Genomic DNA, 17,524 nt, shown 5'->3' with positions numbered 1-17,524 from the left:
TAGAAATAAAAGCAACAAAACAAATTTAAAAATCATTATAATGATTTAATGTTGTCATGGCATGAACCACCTGAATGAAACTCATGGACAGCTGATGGTCTGCAGACCACAGCCTGGGAACCCCTGTCCTAAGAGCAATGTCTCTGTAACATTAAGAAACAGTGATTTGTTGTACACAGCTCAGTTTCTATTGCCTTGAGAAAAATGAAAGGATACACACATCTTTTCCTTTTAAACAGGTGTTGCTGAACGCCAACTCCCATCAGTCCCAGCCAGCATGGCCAATGGTCAGCGGTGACAGGAGTTAGGAGTCCAGAAAAAAATAAAGGGCTCTCCACCTGCCTGTCTTCAGGAACTGTTTGGGCTCCTGCCTCACTTCTTCTATGCCAGCCCCTAACATTGCCAACTCCATCTTCCGCCGGCCAAATCAGGAAGAAAATGACGTCCACATTTTCAGTCATGAAAGCAAAAAGTTTATTCATGGTTCGAAACTACATAGAACTACCACAAGGAAGACTCTTCAATTCAGGGTGTAATCCAGTTAGAAAGTAACACGAAACGGTTTAATACATTAGAATCACTGCCACAAATTATTATTTTTTTCATTGAGTCGATCAGTTTCAGAATCGCATACCATACAAAAGAGAGAAGAAAAAGAAAAAGAAAAGAAAGAGCACCCAACCCACCCACCCCCTGCCCCCAATATTACAGGGTGAAATATACAGTACTGAATACTGAAACCTGTCTGCTTTACAATCCATTATTTGTTTTTTTTTCTCTTTTTCTTTTGCGTGAATTAGTATAGTAACAAGATGAAGAACATTCAAAATGTTTTTCTGTATTTACAAACAGTTTTACTGTTCTGTGTCAAATGTAAAGACCCAATGTTTCCACTTCAAAGCTTTTTCTCTCTATTTTTAATTGTTTTTGAAAGTTGCCAACGCAACCTGGATTTTAAAAAATGTTGTTGTTAATATTATTTAAAAGATTACAATGTACATTACATTTAATGAAGGGAAACAAAGAGTTAATTACAAGATGCAAGGGGGGAATTGATATAGGAAAAATCATTTTAAAAAAGGAGACGAACTACAGCGTGAGTATTGTTTAGAGGTAGTAGTGAGCACTCTAAGCTAAAGAACATGTTTCTATTGGTTCGTATGAGTTCGCATGAGGTAATAAAGCTGTGTTTTGATTGGTGAAATGTATAAATACTCTTTTGCTACACTATATACAACACTCAGGAGAATGGTGCCCGTTTGGCCTCTTTGCTGCCACTGAGGAACAGTGGCAAAACCCGGGGCAGATGCGCTTAGCACCCGGCTCATACTGTACAACCCAGTGGCTTTGCTTTTTGCAAAAAAATTGAGCAGCGAGCATCTCCATCTCCTGTGGATCATCTGTGCCTGCTGATGACCAACATATGGAGAGGCTTTGCACCATAGTGGACGTTAAAGAAGGGTTAAAAAGAATCAGCATTCTAAGCTACTTTGCTAATGGTGGATCCAAAAAAAAAGCTAAGAAATGATGATGGAAGCTTCAGAAGCAAACAAAACAAAACCCTAATTACACAACTGCCTTTGAAATAAGGGTGACTGAGCAAAACATATCTCCACTCTAGAAGAGATATGAAGAAAAAGAAAGATTGGACACAATCAGCATCTGAATTTCCACTCCAGCTCTCACTGGAAGTTAGGTTTAGGTGAGGTTACCCACAGCCTGGTTCTGCTGCTTGAGGTTAATCTTAAGAACAGTTCTTACTTATTACCCTTAAGGCCAAGAGGCTAGCAACTGGTAGGCCATCCTTTGGGGGGGAGGGGAGAAAGTTGATAATAAATTATTTTTGCAAAATAGTTACAGGGTTACAAACAATGCTAAATCTTGGCCTAGTTGGATAAAGTGCTTGGTGGTTGCTGTTGTTTTTATTTTCATGGTGTGAATGTGCGCATCTTTGTGATATTTTAGGTACATATACAAATGATTTAAGATACCTTAAAAAAAAAAACCCACACACAACACATTTATCGCGTTCTCTGGAAATGACAAGGTTTAACAGTAAAGCCAACAGTGGTTGGCTACAAAAAGCAATAACATTTCCTTGCTAGGTCTTCTTTTCCTTCTGGGATTCTGAATGCACCTACAGGAAGGCATCTCAGCTCAGGGTGAACGAAAAGTGTTGTGAGGAGATTAGTTAGAGGTATCAGAGTGCACACTGCCCGGGCCTTCTGTTGGGGAGGTCACAGAAGATGGAGTGGTTGCGTCCTGCCAGCCTCCATTTGCCTGCAGAGGGGGAGAAAACATGTAATTGAAAAGACACCATCAGGCATATTAGCACTGCCATCGGCAAGCCCTGTGTTCCATGTGGGGCAGCCTCTGAACTGATCTGGATGCTTCAACAATGGCAGGATGCCATAGTCAACAGTGCTGGACAGATTCCCTTGTATATTACTGGTTTTAGAACAGCTACACAGGTTGCCAGTTTCAGGTCCAGTTTGAAGTTCTGTTTTTATCTATACAGCTTTGGTTCTGATAATCTCAGGCAATGAAGTTACAGTGGTACCTCGGGTTACAAACACTTCGGGTTGCAGACTCTGCAAACCTGGAAGTAGTACCTTGGGTTAAGAACTTTGCTTCAGGATGAGAAGAGAAATCATGCGGCGGCAGCAGGAGGCCCCATTAGCTAAAGTGGTACCTTAGGTTAAGAACAGTTTCAGGTTAAGAATGGACCTCTGGAACGAATTAAGTTCGTAACCAGAGGTACCACTGTATCTGCTCTGAGTGGGTGGGGCAACCCAGTCAGATGGGCAGGGTATTAGTAACAAATTATTATGCATTATGATATATCTCCTGCTGTATGACCCTCCCCCTAGCATTTGAACAATTCTTAGTAGACCTTATCCCATGTTCCAATGTAGAGGGCAGGTTGGCTTCTATGAAGAGCAAGGCTTTCTTTGCAGCAGCTCCTCCAATGTTTTGGAACCCTCTCTTGACAGAAGGTTATACAAACTCCTTCATCTGTCCTTTCAGAGTTCTCAGGTAATAAGTAGTGCTTTTTAACTAGAGTACGTAGTTCAGTAACAATCTGGAGTTAGGGGGTGTGCAATGAGGTGGTCAAGTCTGCAAATGACATGTTATTCAAGGTGTCAAAAACAAAACGAGGTCGTCCAAAAGAACATACCCAAATGATGAAGAATGATGAAATGTGCTTTAATTGTTTAAGTGTAAAGTGATGCAAACAATTATGAAAAAGTGATGCCCCCCCCCCAAAAAAAAACCTTCTGACAGTGAGTGACCAAGAAAAGTATTTTGGGATTATGGTGGACAGCGCAGTTCATACGTTGACCCAGTGTGCAATGGGTGTGGAAAATATGACTTTTATGTTAGACAGTTTTAGAAAAGTGATAGAAAATAACACTGCCAGTATCATAAAGCCAACAAAGAAATTCATGGTTCTATTGTGTAGTTCTGATTGGCAGGAGATTCAGGACAGACAAAAGAAAGCAGTTATTCCAGCTGAACTCTGGAATTTGCCCTTTGAAGATGTGGTGAAGGCCACAACCTAGGTGACTTTAAAGGGGGACTGGACAAATCAATCACAGATATAGCTATCAATGGCTACTAGACATGATGGCCATACAATACCTTCAAGACTAGAGGCAGAAAGCCTCTGATTACCAGCTGGCTAGGAAACAATGGCGGGAGACTGCTTTGTGCTCATGTCCTGCTTGTGAGAATGGAAGGATGGACTGGGCCAGCCCAAGATGTTATGGCATTTGAGGCAAATCACCAGGGAACAAGGGGTGAGTGAAGACCTACATAGGGAACAAGAGTGAGAGGAGACCAACAACGCCTCCTATTCAACAAGAGGCAGCTGCACCGCAGCAGCAGCAGCAGGTGTTGTATTCCTTGGAGGCCGGATCTGCTGCCCCTGTGGATCCTGCCATCTGAGGCAGTCACCTCACCTTGCTCTCACGGGTGGGCTAGCCTTGCTTCTAGCAAAGCCCTTCTTCTGTTCACACGATCCTATGCTCATGGTTTATTGAGAGTTTTTTATATGGGTTTTGGGAGGGGATTTGATTTGTCAATTAGTTGCTGTTTTTTATTGTTTTATCCTGTAAAACACTATGAAGTTTTATGAACTCACCATCCAAGGGCTCCCCCTTGCTATGCACCAACCACCTGTCCCCCATTCCCAGGGAAAAACGAGGCCAAGAGAGCTCAACACTTGACCTCAGGTACTTCCATGTATGCACTAGACATTCTGGATTTCCACTTCTCAACATCAGGTCTCTTGCCAGATCCACACCTTCCCCAACATTTCAGATTTTCCAGTGGGGCATGCTTGCTACTAGGGCTGCTCATTGGGTGTTTTCTCCACCCATGGACAGTGGAGAAAAATATCACTCTGCCATGCTGGTGGGAGCAACAAGCAGAAGTGTTCCTTAGGTGAGAACAGGCCTGAGTTGGCACTGCGGAATGCGTACTGAGAAACACAGCACTGTAAGGCATATGGTCTACTATGGAAGTGACAATATAGACCACTGCTCACTGGAACACAAAGGGATTGTGTTTATTACTAACAAGGTGTCCCATTGGGTTAAGGACCTGTCTGATAGCTGTGAGCCAAATTGTCCCTGGTCTGGCTCCAGGCTGGGCAACCAAGCCTCCTACAATTATAGCCACACTGTGCTAAGCAAAGGCTGACAAACAAGTTCTTACAGTAAAAGCTTTTGTTCAATTTCTTTTAAAAGGAGGGGCCAAATCAGAATTAGAGATTTTGAATCTTACAAATGGTTATTGTTGTTTTCTGCAAAAAGGAATTTGTTTCTGAAACTAAAGATTCCTGTCTCTTCTTCACCCCCACAGCCACAACTGCTTCAGACAAACTAGGAGGCAGAATTGAGTCTTTTGTGTTTGTAACTCTGGCCTGCGGAATTCAGAAGGTGTTTAGGCACATTCTCTTTAAGAAAATTCTTCCCCTTCCCTGCTCTAGGCTTGTCGTCGTCGTCGTCCCCCCCCCCGCTACCCCCCCCAGGCCCAGGTTCTGGCTCCCTGCCTATTCCAGATGTTGAGCTATGGGTGTGTGCACAGTGTCCAATTCAACAAGGCCCTGGGCTTAGCCAGTGACCCAAGGCTCTTCTAGCAATGTAACTATCTAAAAAAAAAGGGGGGGAGAGAAGAGAGAAGGGGAGAAACTCTAACACAGTTGGATCTTAATTTCATTTTTAAAAGTCTTCCTTCTGGGCACATGTCAGAGCCATTTACAAGGCCAGTTGAGACAAGTCCCGAGCTTCCCTCCAACCGCAATAATCTTTGAGCAAAAGCCAGGAGGGCGGGAGGAGAAGCAGAAGCAAGCACCCTATTCTGATCTATTTTCCAATTACCCACAAACAGAATTCCTCCCCGCTCTCCCTTTCGGATGCTGCTTCCTGTCTTGGGCTGCTGCTGGCCCCCCAACGCATTAGACCTGCATCAGCAATAACAGTGCTCAGAAACAAATTCGCCTTCTGTCTCGGCCCATCGAGGCAATTGCTGAAATCAATGTCTGATCAGATTTCTGCTGTGGCAGACAGCTTGTCGCTACATATTTTTATGTCAGTCAAGAAGAGGGAGGCGCAGGCCTCGTGAGTTGGGGGGACGCTGAGTGGAAGTGACGGGCGCAGGCCTTACTGGCGCTTGCTGGAGCAAGGCAGGCTGACTCCGAGCGCTCCCGGCACATGATAGCCTTTGCAGGGATCTCTTCCTATGCCCAATACACCTCCCCACCAAACAGGAAAGGTTAGAGCATGGGTATGTTGTTGGCAATATGGCCTTCCACCAAAGCAAGTGGCAGAAGAACCATTGCTCCACTCTGTCAGTAGTACCTTACTGTGCAGAACATGGAGAAAAGAGCAGCAACACCCACAGATCACAAGCTTGCAAAGGTAAAAGGCACCCTCTGCTTACTCTTCCTGCTCTCTTTTGGTGTGCTTAAATTTTCGTTTTTATCTTCCCTCCCAACGTATGTAAATCTACTTAAGAGAAGAGAGAAAACTCTCATGCAGATACGAGTCTAAAGATATTCCATCTGAAGTAAACATCATTCCCTCTTTATCCAAATTTATAAACAACAAATGTACAATATTTTTACTCGCCTTGGCAGCTGGGGGAGAGGTTGTCAGCTAGCATTTATCCTCTCCCTCCCTCTCTCTCTCTCTCTCTCCCCACCCCACCCCAAATAAATTAATCCTTACTCTGGTGGTTTGAGATTATGCACTGTATAATACAACAGTGCCTTATCAGACCTCATCAGTGAAGATGGAATTCATGTCTGTAAAATGCTGCAGGCAATCAGGGTTTCATATTTTATCATGTTGATAAGGATATCGCAAATTCTCTGAAGCATTTCAAAACACTTAAATGAAAAAGGGAGAAATGTGACTAAAAGGCTTTTTATATGGTTTGTTGTGGGTTATTATGAGTTATTTATAAACCCCCAAAAAGAAAGATTTGACATTTCAAATGGAAAAAGATTTGAGTATTTAATGGGACTTCTCTCCCCCCCCCCCCCATTTGAATGTCTTCAATCACATTTTAAATCATTAATATTTACTCTTGTGGCAAGTGGAAGACTGGGGGGGGGGAGGAGAGTGGGGAGAGAAAAGGCCTCTGAATCTCTCTCAGGCTATATAGTATTTTATAGACATCACTTCCATCCCTTCATAGCCTGGCTTATTGTTTGCAGGTTCTGTTCTTGCCTCATCAACCATTCTTACACAGCACCAAGGTGTGTATTCACAGCTGTGCACTAGTGCTGAAGATGTGAGAATGTGCTTGTTTACCATATGATTGCCAAAAGATGCTTTTTATTCACAGGTAATGCTTGAATAATTCACAAAACCACCCAAAGGATGGTGAGTCATATTTATATAGCGCTTCACACATCCAGGGGTGTCCCAAAGCAATTGCAGTAATAAAACACACACACACACATATGGAAAAGATTAACGTGAAAGTGCAAATTAAAAGAAAAGTAATCTAAAGCACTGCAAAATGTCCACACAGACCCTCCAGGTAGGATGAACACCAGTAGCCACCAAAAGCCATAGAGCAGACGCTCCTTCTTCCTACGGTGGTGTGTTCCCTTGTTGTGTTCATTCTCCAGGTTGCCCTGGGAACGTGACCAAGATTTCCTTTGTGAGTTCTATACAATTGCTCCCATACCACTGCATGTATGCTTAAAGGCTTCTGACCATGTGCTTGGTTTTTGATGTAATTTACTTGTCATGCAAGTGAAGGGTCTCCCAGAAGGCCAGAGATCACTTGTATGGTGAGCAAACATGAGAGTTAGGATGAAATGTAGGCAAGAAGCCATTGCACATACTCAGGGTGATGTGGGACCAAATCCACAGCAGTGGCATCCATACCACTAAAGGTAAGGGTAAAAGGGAACTTCAATCTGCCTCTCAAGACTCAAAGGATATAATAATCTTGGCTTTAGAATTCTACCTTCATGAACTTGGTAGGGCTGAATGCATCTGACCAAGTCCATCCAATCCTGCCTCTGCATGGGGACATAGAGTCCATTCTGTTGATTCCCATGCAGACTTTTTAGGATAATTCCATAAAATCTTTAAAACTTTGTATGCAGAAATGCAATTTTTATGTTGCAAACCACCTGTGATCTTTGGATGAAGTCTATATAAATGTAATCAATAATGATGATGATGATGATGATAAAACTGATTAAATAAATTTTAAGACATTATATAGGCAGGTTCTACATACTAAGTGATTTGTAGGCTGTCTTTTGTTTGTTTTGCTTTTTCCCTTAGTTAAAAGGGTCAAGCTAAGAGCAGCTTTGAAGCACAACACCTCCACCACACCAAGTAAGTGCTGCAGGCAGTGGCATGCAATATAATTTTCTATAGGCGAACAGTTAGGGCCAGAGGCACCAGCTTGTGAGGGTGATTGGGGAGATGTCATGACGTTGTGCCTCCCTCCCCAAGCCAGGCAGAAGGGCTCTGACAGGATGTTAAACTCTCTTGTCTTGTCTCATTCCCAAAGTTGAGTTTGGGAAGGTGGCTGGAGGGCTCCTGGACTCATTGGAGCATTGTGCTTCCCAGGCTTTGGGAAAGAGGCACCAGGGGAATATTTAGGGGGCTAGCCTAGTCCCCCTAGTAGTCCACTGACTGCACATCACTGGCTGCAAGGGGTGCTACCTGTGTCACTGTATGCACAATGGCACACTCAAAGGGACCTTATGTAGTAGAAAAGATTATCTGCCCCAGTGGTACATGAGACAGCCTCGCCCACCCCCATGCAATGTTTCTTTGTATGTGCAATTACATCAGAAGTGATGTGTGGCTCCTAATGTAACAACAAATGTCTCGCAACAAATGAAACTGATCTGTAGAAAATGTAACTTGAAAAAAGAAGTGATGTGTGGCTGCTCCCTACCGTATTTAAAAAGGCATTTTTACCCAGCCCAGTGGAGGTGCTGCAGTTAAGAAAAAATATAAAGGAACTCATAGACCACCTTGTTAGTAGAACCTCAAGTTACAGATTGTAACAGTGCTTTGAAGGGTTCATAGAGCTGTGGACTAAACCACAAAGCTATGCCCTACTCCCAGTATTGCTTGAAAGTTTGCGCCAAACTGTGGAATGAATAAGACCCTGCCTGCATCCCCAGAGCACATGGTTTTGGACCTGTACATGGCTTTAGAGCTCCACTCTTGCCATGGACTTGGACAAATAATTCATTCTTCCTCAATAGTCCACAAGAACTGCTACTGCTGAGATTATCAACTTACACTTTAATGGGCTGCACCAATTCAGACTGGTGGGAAGGGCTTACATGACAGAATGCTCATTTATATCCCTCAAGTATTTGCTTTACATAGAAAATTAGAATGTCAGAGAGAAAGCTAGGCTATAGCACCTCACCCTGATTTCTAGTTTTTTATGTGCAGAGAATGTACAGAGGAACATCAACCATGCAAGCCCCTACCTGCGACCCAAAGAGGTATAGCCCAAACCTAGGTTTTCCACCTTGGTGTCAACAAAGTTAAAGACTGAACGAAGTTAAAGACTGCATGTTCTGTACTCACAGTCCAGGAAGGGGATTAGAACCCCCACCTCATCCAAAATCATGCCCTGAAAAGGTGAGGAAGTCCACCCTTTTACTCCATGAGAAATAAGAAGAAAAAAAGAAAAAAGAGAGAGATAAAGAGATTAAATGGAATGGAAACTATCTTTAGTAAGCAGCCCTTGGTTTTTTAACTGAAACATGGTATAATATGGACTTGACTGAACAGCACTTTTTATATCATACAAGATTAAAATTGCTACATAAATAATTAATAACCATGACTCAATGGTGCCACCCATAAGTCCTAGATTTAGCTTGAACCACAGTCACATCCTTTCTGTTAATGAATAACAAGGACAAATAACTTTTATGAAGAAAATTATAGCCTTCTAGGAAATGCTACAATGGATTCATTATCATCCATTTGAAGGGCAGGCTGACCCCCTTGGGTGAGAGAAGTTGATCCATGGGAATTTTTCCCAGAGTGTATTAAGCCAAACCCACTAACTTGTCCTAGTTTCCCATTTCATTATCTTATTTTGCCTGCTGTTCTACAGGTATAAGAAAGCAGGGAAGGAACTCAGATGCACACCACCCACACGGGATCTCTACTTGTGTGCCTGATTCACATTTTGACATCTTTGCCATAGACTCCACAAAGGTGGAAGGGACAGATCACATGACAGCCTTACACACTTCAGGAATGGGCGCTCTCCTGGAAAACAAAGGAAATATAGGAACACAGGAAGCTGCCTTACACAGAGTTGTCCATTGGTCTGTCAAGCAGCTTTCCAGGTTTTCAGTCAGAAAAACTTCCTTAGCCCTCCCTGGAGTTGTTCTGCCACTGGGTGACGGCCCTTCCCCAATACTTAAGCTTCTAACAGAGTGACTTTTAACACCCCCACCCCTCAGAAGAGACATTGTCAGTCCATAAGAAAGTTGTTAGGGGTATGGACCACTCCCTACTTATTGATTTGGGTGAGGTGAGGTAGGGTACATACAGTGCATGAGACCACCTTAGAGGGAAAAGTCTCATCTGGCAGCAGCAGCACTTTGTGAGTTTGTTAGTTGTGATATATGAAGGCCAGGGTGCCCTTGAAATTTTTTAACTTGCAACACCACAAACATATTTAACGCTATGGCTACAGGCTACGAGCTATGGGCTATAGGCCTATACCTTTTACTGTCTCTTACCAAATTCATACTGAAATTTCCATCTGCTGATTTTTTACATCTTCTTAGCTAAACACTACTCTGCACACACATTCATCCCTCTAGGTCAGGGGTCTGCAACCTTTAAGTGAAAAAGAGCCACTTGGACCCGTTTCCGAAGAAAAAAAACTGGGAGCCGCAAAACCGGGAAGGTGACGTCGGGATGGTGCGTGACTAACGCATGCACCGCCCCCATGCGACGTCACAGCCAGTACAGTGCCCGCCACAGTGGGGAGTGTCGGGGCGCACAATGCGCCTCCTCCCCTCGCTAGTATCCGCCCCGGAGCCGCGGCAAAGGTGTAAAAGAGCCACATGCGGCTCCGGAGCCATGGGTTGCAGACCCCTGCTCTAGGTTTAATTTATTTGTTACCTTTGTATCCTGGCTTTCTATCAAAATGGCACTCAAGGTGACTAAAAACAGTAATATAAAAAGTAAAAACGAAAACATGTACATGAAAACATATGTAGAAGCAAATGCATGTTTGCAGTGGCTGAGTCAGCTAATGAAGCCTGTGGTGTGTTTGAAGAAGAACAACAAGCAGAAGGTCATCAGAAGGGTGCCTAGATGGGCCTCTCTCGGCAAGGAGCTGCATAGCTTATAAGTTATTTTATTATATACTGCCTTTCTACCACGGCTGTTAGGAACAGACACAGAGATCCAGAGAATTGTAAAGTTGGAAGGGACCACAAGGATCATCTAGTCCAGCCCCCTGCAGTGCAGGAATCTTGTGCCCAGCATGGTACTCAAACCCTGGGATTAACAGTCTCATGCATGAACACTCGAGGTATCCCAGCCTTATAAGTTCAGGTGTTGGTTGTACATAACAAATGGCCCCTTGAAGATCTTAAAACCTTTAATGGGGGAACACTGTCTTCCAGAAAATGCAAGTAGCATAGGTTTGTAGGTCAGAGTCAGCACTTTGAATTGTGTCCCAGATACAGACTGGCAACCAGTGAAGCTCTTGGTACATGGGATACATGTTCTGTAGGTTTCTCTAATGCTTCAAACCTGTAAATAGAATGTATGACCACAGAGAAGAGCATGACAAAAGAAAAGAGGAAGTTATGAGAGCTAGAGCCAGGTTGGGGGTGGGGTGGGGGGAGGTCCTAGCAAAGTGCCCTGGAGTGACTTCTCCACCCATGCTGGTGGCCTTGGGCAGTTGTTTGCCCAACCAGCTCTGGGCTTACCTGGGGGCAGCAGCTACAGCTGGAAAACCATCTGCCATTTTAATTTTCCCACAGATAGAAGGTAGAAAATTCAAACAGCACCCAAGGTGAGCAGTGCTAGGTGTTTGGATCTCAGCAGCTGCTCATGGATGCTGGGCACTGCTGCTTTCCCTAGAAATAGCGCTTCCAACAAAGTAAACCTTTTGAAAGTAATAAACCCAATGAATGTTCACTTGTTTCAATGAGTCTACTCTTAATAAAACATAGTTGAATGCAATCAATTTTCTGTTACCTATCTTCATCTTACACAGGGTAGCATTCTTGTTTGCATCACCAAGAGGAGGCTTGGAAAGAACTTTTCATCTCATTGGGACAAGGAGCTTCCTCTCCCAGAGAGCCCTTGTGTGCCCCACACTATGAAGCTCAAGTCCACAGCATAGGAAAATAGCATTAACAAATGCTGCAATAGTACATGTATCAGTGACTCCATTTGCCCAACACCATGCATGCTGCTCTCAAAACAACAGTTGCCAATGGTACTTACATTTAAATTATGTGGACTGTACAGCGAATTTCCTCCCAAGCCATCACTGTATCCTCCCGTCTGATTGATAACATGACGCAGTGTATCCACCTGCAAGGGCAGATGAGCAAACAAGAATAATCTCATCATTCAAAAAAATAAATAAATCTACCAGCACACTAACACTTAAAATTCAAAATTATTTTTAACATGGAAAAGAACGGGGTGGGGGTTGATGGTGATGTGTGAGAGAGAGTTTCACAGAAAGACAAGCCTATCAATCTAGGGCAAGTGGCACATATTTGTATGATAACTGAACGCACATGCTAAAAAACCACACATAAGGAGGCACAACTTTACTCAGGAGGATATGTAGTGTACCATAGATTTCCTTTGGGATCCACAGTGCAAGCCCTGTGTCCCTGCCATATCCAAAACAAGTTGCAGAGTCATCCTCAAGACTAAAATTGATGCCCTTCATAGGGCAAAGGGCTTGGCTCAGGGTGAGCTGCTACTGCATGTCTTGGCATTACTCTCTCTACTGCTGATTTCTTTAAACTGGCAGCACAGTTCTGAGAATTATGGACAGTATAAGAGGGTAAAGTGCAGGGTACTGGAGCACGGAATTTGCAACTTGCCCGTATTTACTGCTTCAGGGTGGTTTACAGAACTAGGGGGGCAGGCAGAATGTTCAGTTGGGTGAGATGGCAGGAGGAAGTTGCTTTGGCACAAGACAAGGTTTTTCATGAGAACAGCTGGGGGTTGCTAAGGCCCAGCAAGAGAGGGGGAACTGGTGATTTACAGGCAATAGTAGTGCCAATGAAGGGATTTGGGGAAGAGAACTGCAAAATGAACAAGGTTATTCATTTTAGACACCAAAGACTACCTCCCCTTTCCCCCAACTGGCCATTTCTATGTGGAAAACGTATGTTGCCCCTAGGTGCCTACTGCGTGGGGACATATGACCCTGTCTAACACCCCTCGTTTAGACACTACTGCACCAAAAATGAAAAGGGGAAAAAATCCAAATGGTGTCCTGCAATCTAGATAAATTATGTCTTTGAAGCTTATGTGCATATACTCAAATGGCATACATTTCTACTTCTGCTAGCCAAGTGAGAGGATCAGACACTATTCAGAGCACTGAAACAGTATTCCTTAAACTAACAAAGACCTGAGATTATATCAAGGGATCTCATAGCCAATTTTTTTTACAGTGCCAGACTTTTGGTCATGCGCCATTGCAGAAAATACACAGACCTGGAGGTCCTAGATGAACAGGTTATTCTTGTTTGAATGAGAACTGAGAACACAATGCATTTGAACACACACACACACACACACACACACACACAGCTCAGCTATATCAGTTTTTGAAATTAAAATATGTAACAAAGGGAGATTCCATAAACAAAGCAAAAAAAGAAGAAGTCACAATAAATAAAAGCTTTAATGTTGATAGCCAAACAACACACCCAACCCAACGCCATGAGCTCAAGCCAGAGCCGAACTGCATTCACAAAGCTTGAAAAGTTTCAAATTGGGGAGAGGGAGGAAGCCAGCTCTTTTCATTGGCAAGATTCAGTGCTGTGAGGAGCCAAAATTGATTAATTTTTGTAATAAATAGGAAGGCCCAATTAAAAGGTGAAAATTGTTGTTGGATTGTTTTTGTTTGTTTGCCTTTTCTTTTTATCCTTTTTTAAAATAAAGCCCAAACCATACCCTGCTAAAGAGGCCTTAATCGGGGGGAGGGGCGTTTTTCTCCTACCTGTGATTGCACATTGGCTCCGACTTGGGACCCCTGGTAAGAATCCCCATTCAGACTCTGCATGTTCATGAACATGTCCCCAGAATTAGGGAGGTTAAAAGAACCTGAAGAACCTGGAAAGGAAAGAGTTAAGTAGCTGAATAAAAGAGAGTGGCAAACATCATATGTCTACCCCAAAGGCCTCCAAAAAGACAAGGGGAATAAGGAGGATGAGAGAGGAGAGGAGAGGAGAGGAGAGGAGAGGAGAGGGAAATCCTTTGCAGAGAATGACACCCCATAAAATCAGAGGGCCACAGACTAAGAGAGATCAACACAAATGACTCAAATGAATTTCATGAAGCAGCATATAATATACCCCAAGTATTTTTGGACCCTTTAGATTAAAAAAAATAAAAAACCAAATGAGGCAAAATTTATGAAAGTCATAGAGCTGTTAAAATCTAAAGTTCTTGATGGTCCTTTAAAAAGAAACACTGATGCACTCAGATATCTTGAAGATTTTACATTCTTTACTTAAAATAATAGTAACTTTCTTGAGCTACACCTACAGGCTCTGCCTTCTACCATATTATATATCAGATATAAACATGCTTTAGTTTCCCAATTGCTCATAATCTGAATGAGATAGAGAATTTAATTCATTATGTACTGAAGTACCAAGGGAAACAATGGGTGGAGATATGTGAAAATCTGATTCGCCGGGAGTTGTCTCCAATGGTTGTCTCTGATTGGTCAAGGATTGTCTCTCTCTGGAAAATAATGGTCATCATGACTAACTTAAGGTATACAGTCGTACCTTAAGCATTTTACCGGGTTTCACCACACACACATGCAGAGAAGCAGTCCTCAGGTTGCGGAAACCTCGGGATCTGACCGGACCTATGGAATGGATCCCATCTGCAACTGGAGGTACCACTGTACAAATCTCAACAGGTTTCCTACGCGAACCCTAGCTGGATACAACTGCAAGAGTGCCCAAGACAGTTTTCCTGCATTTTTAATGGTTCATGTGAAGAAACTTCCTTGTGTAAGCAGTGCTATGTACACCTGTAAATAAGGATTTCCATCTTTCTCACTAGTTGCTTCTGCAGCACATAGTGATTTCCCTTCCCAAGTTTATTGTTTGTTCAACTGGACTACTCATGTGATCTGCCAAACACAAGTGGGTATGGTCAAACATCAATGGAACAAGCTAGTCCTTAGTAACACTCACTGTGTGACATTTCCACATGGGTACTTTTTTAGGGGAAAGTACTGCATTATGGTTGCCACACAGCTCTGAAGGTCCTTCTCCCAGAGGCTTTCTGAAACCAAACTTGTCTCAACATCTTCCAGAAGTGTTCTAAGATCTGGTTCATACATGCAGGCTTATCACTTGAGCTTAAGGCACAGACTTCCATGGACTAAGCAAGGCTTTCCCATGTGAGAATGGGCCATCCAGTATGTTACTACTACAGACGGAACTTTGGCAGCACCGTCAGCACAACACTGCCTATGAATCCTCAAGTGATAGTAAGTAAAGGCAGATAAATCAAGCAACATCCCTGCATGTGTGATTTGGCTGTAGGACCTTCATTTCAGGATGGGCTTTGGCAATTGGGTTCTTCATGCTGCTATGTGTTTACATGTAACGTTTCTCATTATAACAACTGTTAATACTAGGGAAGCAATGTTTAGCTGATTACACTGAATCAGTGACCCCTATGAGTCAGGGAGGAGTTTTAAAACAATTTGGCTATAAAAACTGGAAAATGGCAAGAATCACTTTAAAAGGAGCATCTTAAAAGCACTCTCTTTTCTCTCACACACAGAAGGGAACGTCTCTTCTAAGAGGATTCCTGCTATGGTGCCATCTAAAAGTTATTGTGTTTACCTGGATACTAATACATGCAAATTCATTTGATAGTTGATCAACTAAAACTCATAAGGTTAACTGATTAACATTGATTTTAGCAGGCAGCAGCCCTAATAAATACTAATTTGGCTGTTTTATAATTCAGGCTACCAAAAGCAAAGAAATGTTAGTGGGAGCCAATTTCCCAGGGCTGTGGAGAAATAGACTTAAGGTCTTATAGTGCAGTTTTGCTCTGTATGCAAAAGAGCTGTTTTCTGCAGAAGTTCTTAGAAGCTACATGCACTGCCCCTCCCCAACCCCCAGGCAGTGGCTCCCTTTAGGTGCCATCACTAAATACCCAAGAAAAGTCTTATACTGAGTATGGGGGTTTAATGCCTCCTTAGGATGGAAATGGCTGCTAATTGCTAATTAAGTTGATTTGTTCTCATCAGAAGAAGCCACCTCTTATTTAGTTTGTCACTTAGCTTTGCTATTTCTAGTTTTAAGGAGGCTTCTTTGTGGTTACACTGCATCAAAACAGAGCAGCATTTGCTTTGGTGCAAAAGGAAGAAGAGATGTCTCTTTGGACTACTGTTTTCTTGTTAGTACTATATGCAACGGCACCACATTGCCAGGAAATCCTCCCGAAAGGAAATCGCAACAACAGACAACCTAATATTTGCTCACACTTGTTTCGTACTACTCTTAGGACTCATCCAGACTATCCAGGCAACTCGCTTTCCAGGCCCAGGTCCACGGTTTCTATGTCTGTCTCTGAGCAAATTTTTTTTGTCCCATCACTTTGCCTGGGAAAACCCACTGTTTACCACTGCAACAGAACAAATGTTAATTGGGTTTTCCATGGACTGCCGTTCGTACTGATTCAGTGGTAAACAGGAGGTTTTACTCGGGAAAGCAGTGGAACTACAATAAAAACTGCTTGTAGATGGACCTGGAAAGCACAGACCTGTGCCTGGAAAGCATGGCACAAGAGGAAGTCTGGATTAGACCTAACACTATCAAGGAGAGCAGTTTTCAAGCTTGCTACTCCCAGGGAAAAACTGTACCGGTATATATTAAATCGTCTACAATGGAACCTCTCAGTATTGAAAGGGGTTCTAGGGTGTAACTCTTGCTTCTTGGCGTTTGCAAAGTGCGATTGCATCCTTGGACTAAGGAGACCAGCCTTCCCATGGCTACACATTGCTGAGAAACCTCAAAAACAGCAGACAAGATACTCAGAAAGAACAGTCATGGAAGATTAAGGCACCACAATACTACTCACTAAGTGTGATTGCTCCTAGTCTTTCTCCTTAACCCTGAAGGGTGGGAGGCAGAGACCGTCCCACAGATACTTGGGCTTCTGAGACTCAAGAGGGCCTAAGAAGCCCAAACAACTGTGTGGGCAATCCCCTCCATCCTGTTTGGCTGTGCCTTTGGAAGTTAAGTGCTTGGACAGGTACAATCCCCCACTGACTCCACCGTGATTAAAGGTGTCAAAAGGACCAGAAGATTATTCCTCACTTTGTACTGTTTCAGAGGTACAGTGTAAGTTCAGGTAATGCTACCCCCCCATTTCTGTTGGCTACCAATGACAGACCAAATTTGGGGGCCTCAGAAACACAATGTGGGTGGAAAACATTGACCATGAATTGTTTATTTGCTATTCTGTTATTTGTTATTCACAGAACACTGTGAAATGAGATAGCCCAACCATTATTTTCCTGAAATAAAACCGAGGAAGCATCTACAGGAAAGAAAAAGTGTTCCAAACACTTACCCCACCCCACTGTGTTTGAAATAAGACTCGTATGCAAGGCCAATTTTCCACATCAAATCTTTAAGGAAAGGGTGTGCTTCAGCAGGTCCCTTTTAAAGTATGTACTTGCCTTGGGTCTTTGTAACCATGCTGGTTTTTCAAAGGAACAATGGAAGGCTTACAAGAATTCT

The 17,524-nt window shown here is 43.1% G+C and overlaps 1 protein-coding gene across 10 annotated transcripts in view; it reads right to left on the bottom strand.

The window, feature by feature from the left end:
- Window positions 1-450: 450 nt before the first annotated feature.
- PBX3 (PBX homeobox 3) overlaps window positions 451-17,524 on the bottom strand; it is a 240,123-nt gene continuing 223,049 nt past the window's right edge. For 9 of the 10 annotated variants that reach the window (XM_082207747.1, XM_082207753.1, XM_082207749.1 and 6 more), the window contains 3 exons: window positions 13,741-13,853; window positions 11,994-12,083; window positions 451-2,280 (listed from right to left, as the gene is read on the bottom strand). In XM_082207747.1, the coding sequence (XP_082063873.1) occupies window positions 2,188-2,280; window positions 11,994-12,083; window positions 13,741-13,853 (296 nt within the window). In that variant the 3' untranslated portion in view covers window positions 451-2,187. The remainder of the gene's footprint in view (window positions 2,281-11,993; window positions 12,084-13,740; window positions 13,854-17,524) is intronic. The other variant, XM_082207754.1, reaches the window with a different exon arrangement.

Source organism: Podarcis vaucheri (genome assembly GCF_965113315.1).
Source record: "Podarcis vaucheri genome assembly, chromosome: Z".
NCBI classification, from domain to species: Eukaryota; Metazoa; Chordata; class Lepidosauria; order Squamata; family Lacertidae; genus Podarcis; species Podarcis vaucheri.
The sequence above is the reverse complement of the archived record's forward strand: the minus strand, read 5'-3'. Positions and strand labels throughout refer to the sequence as shown.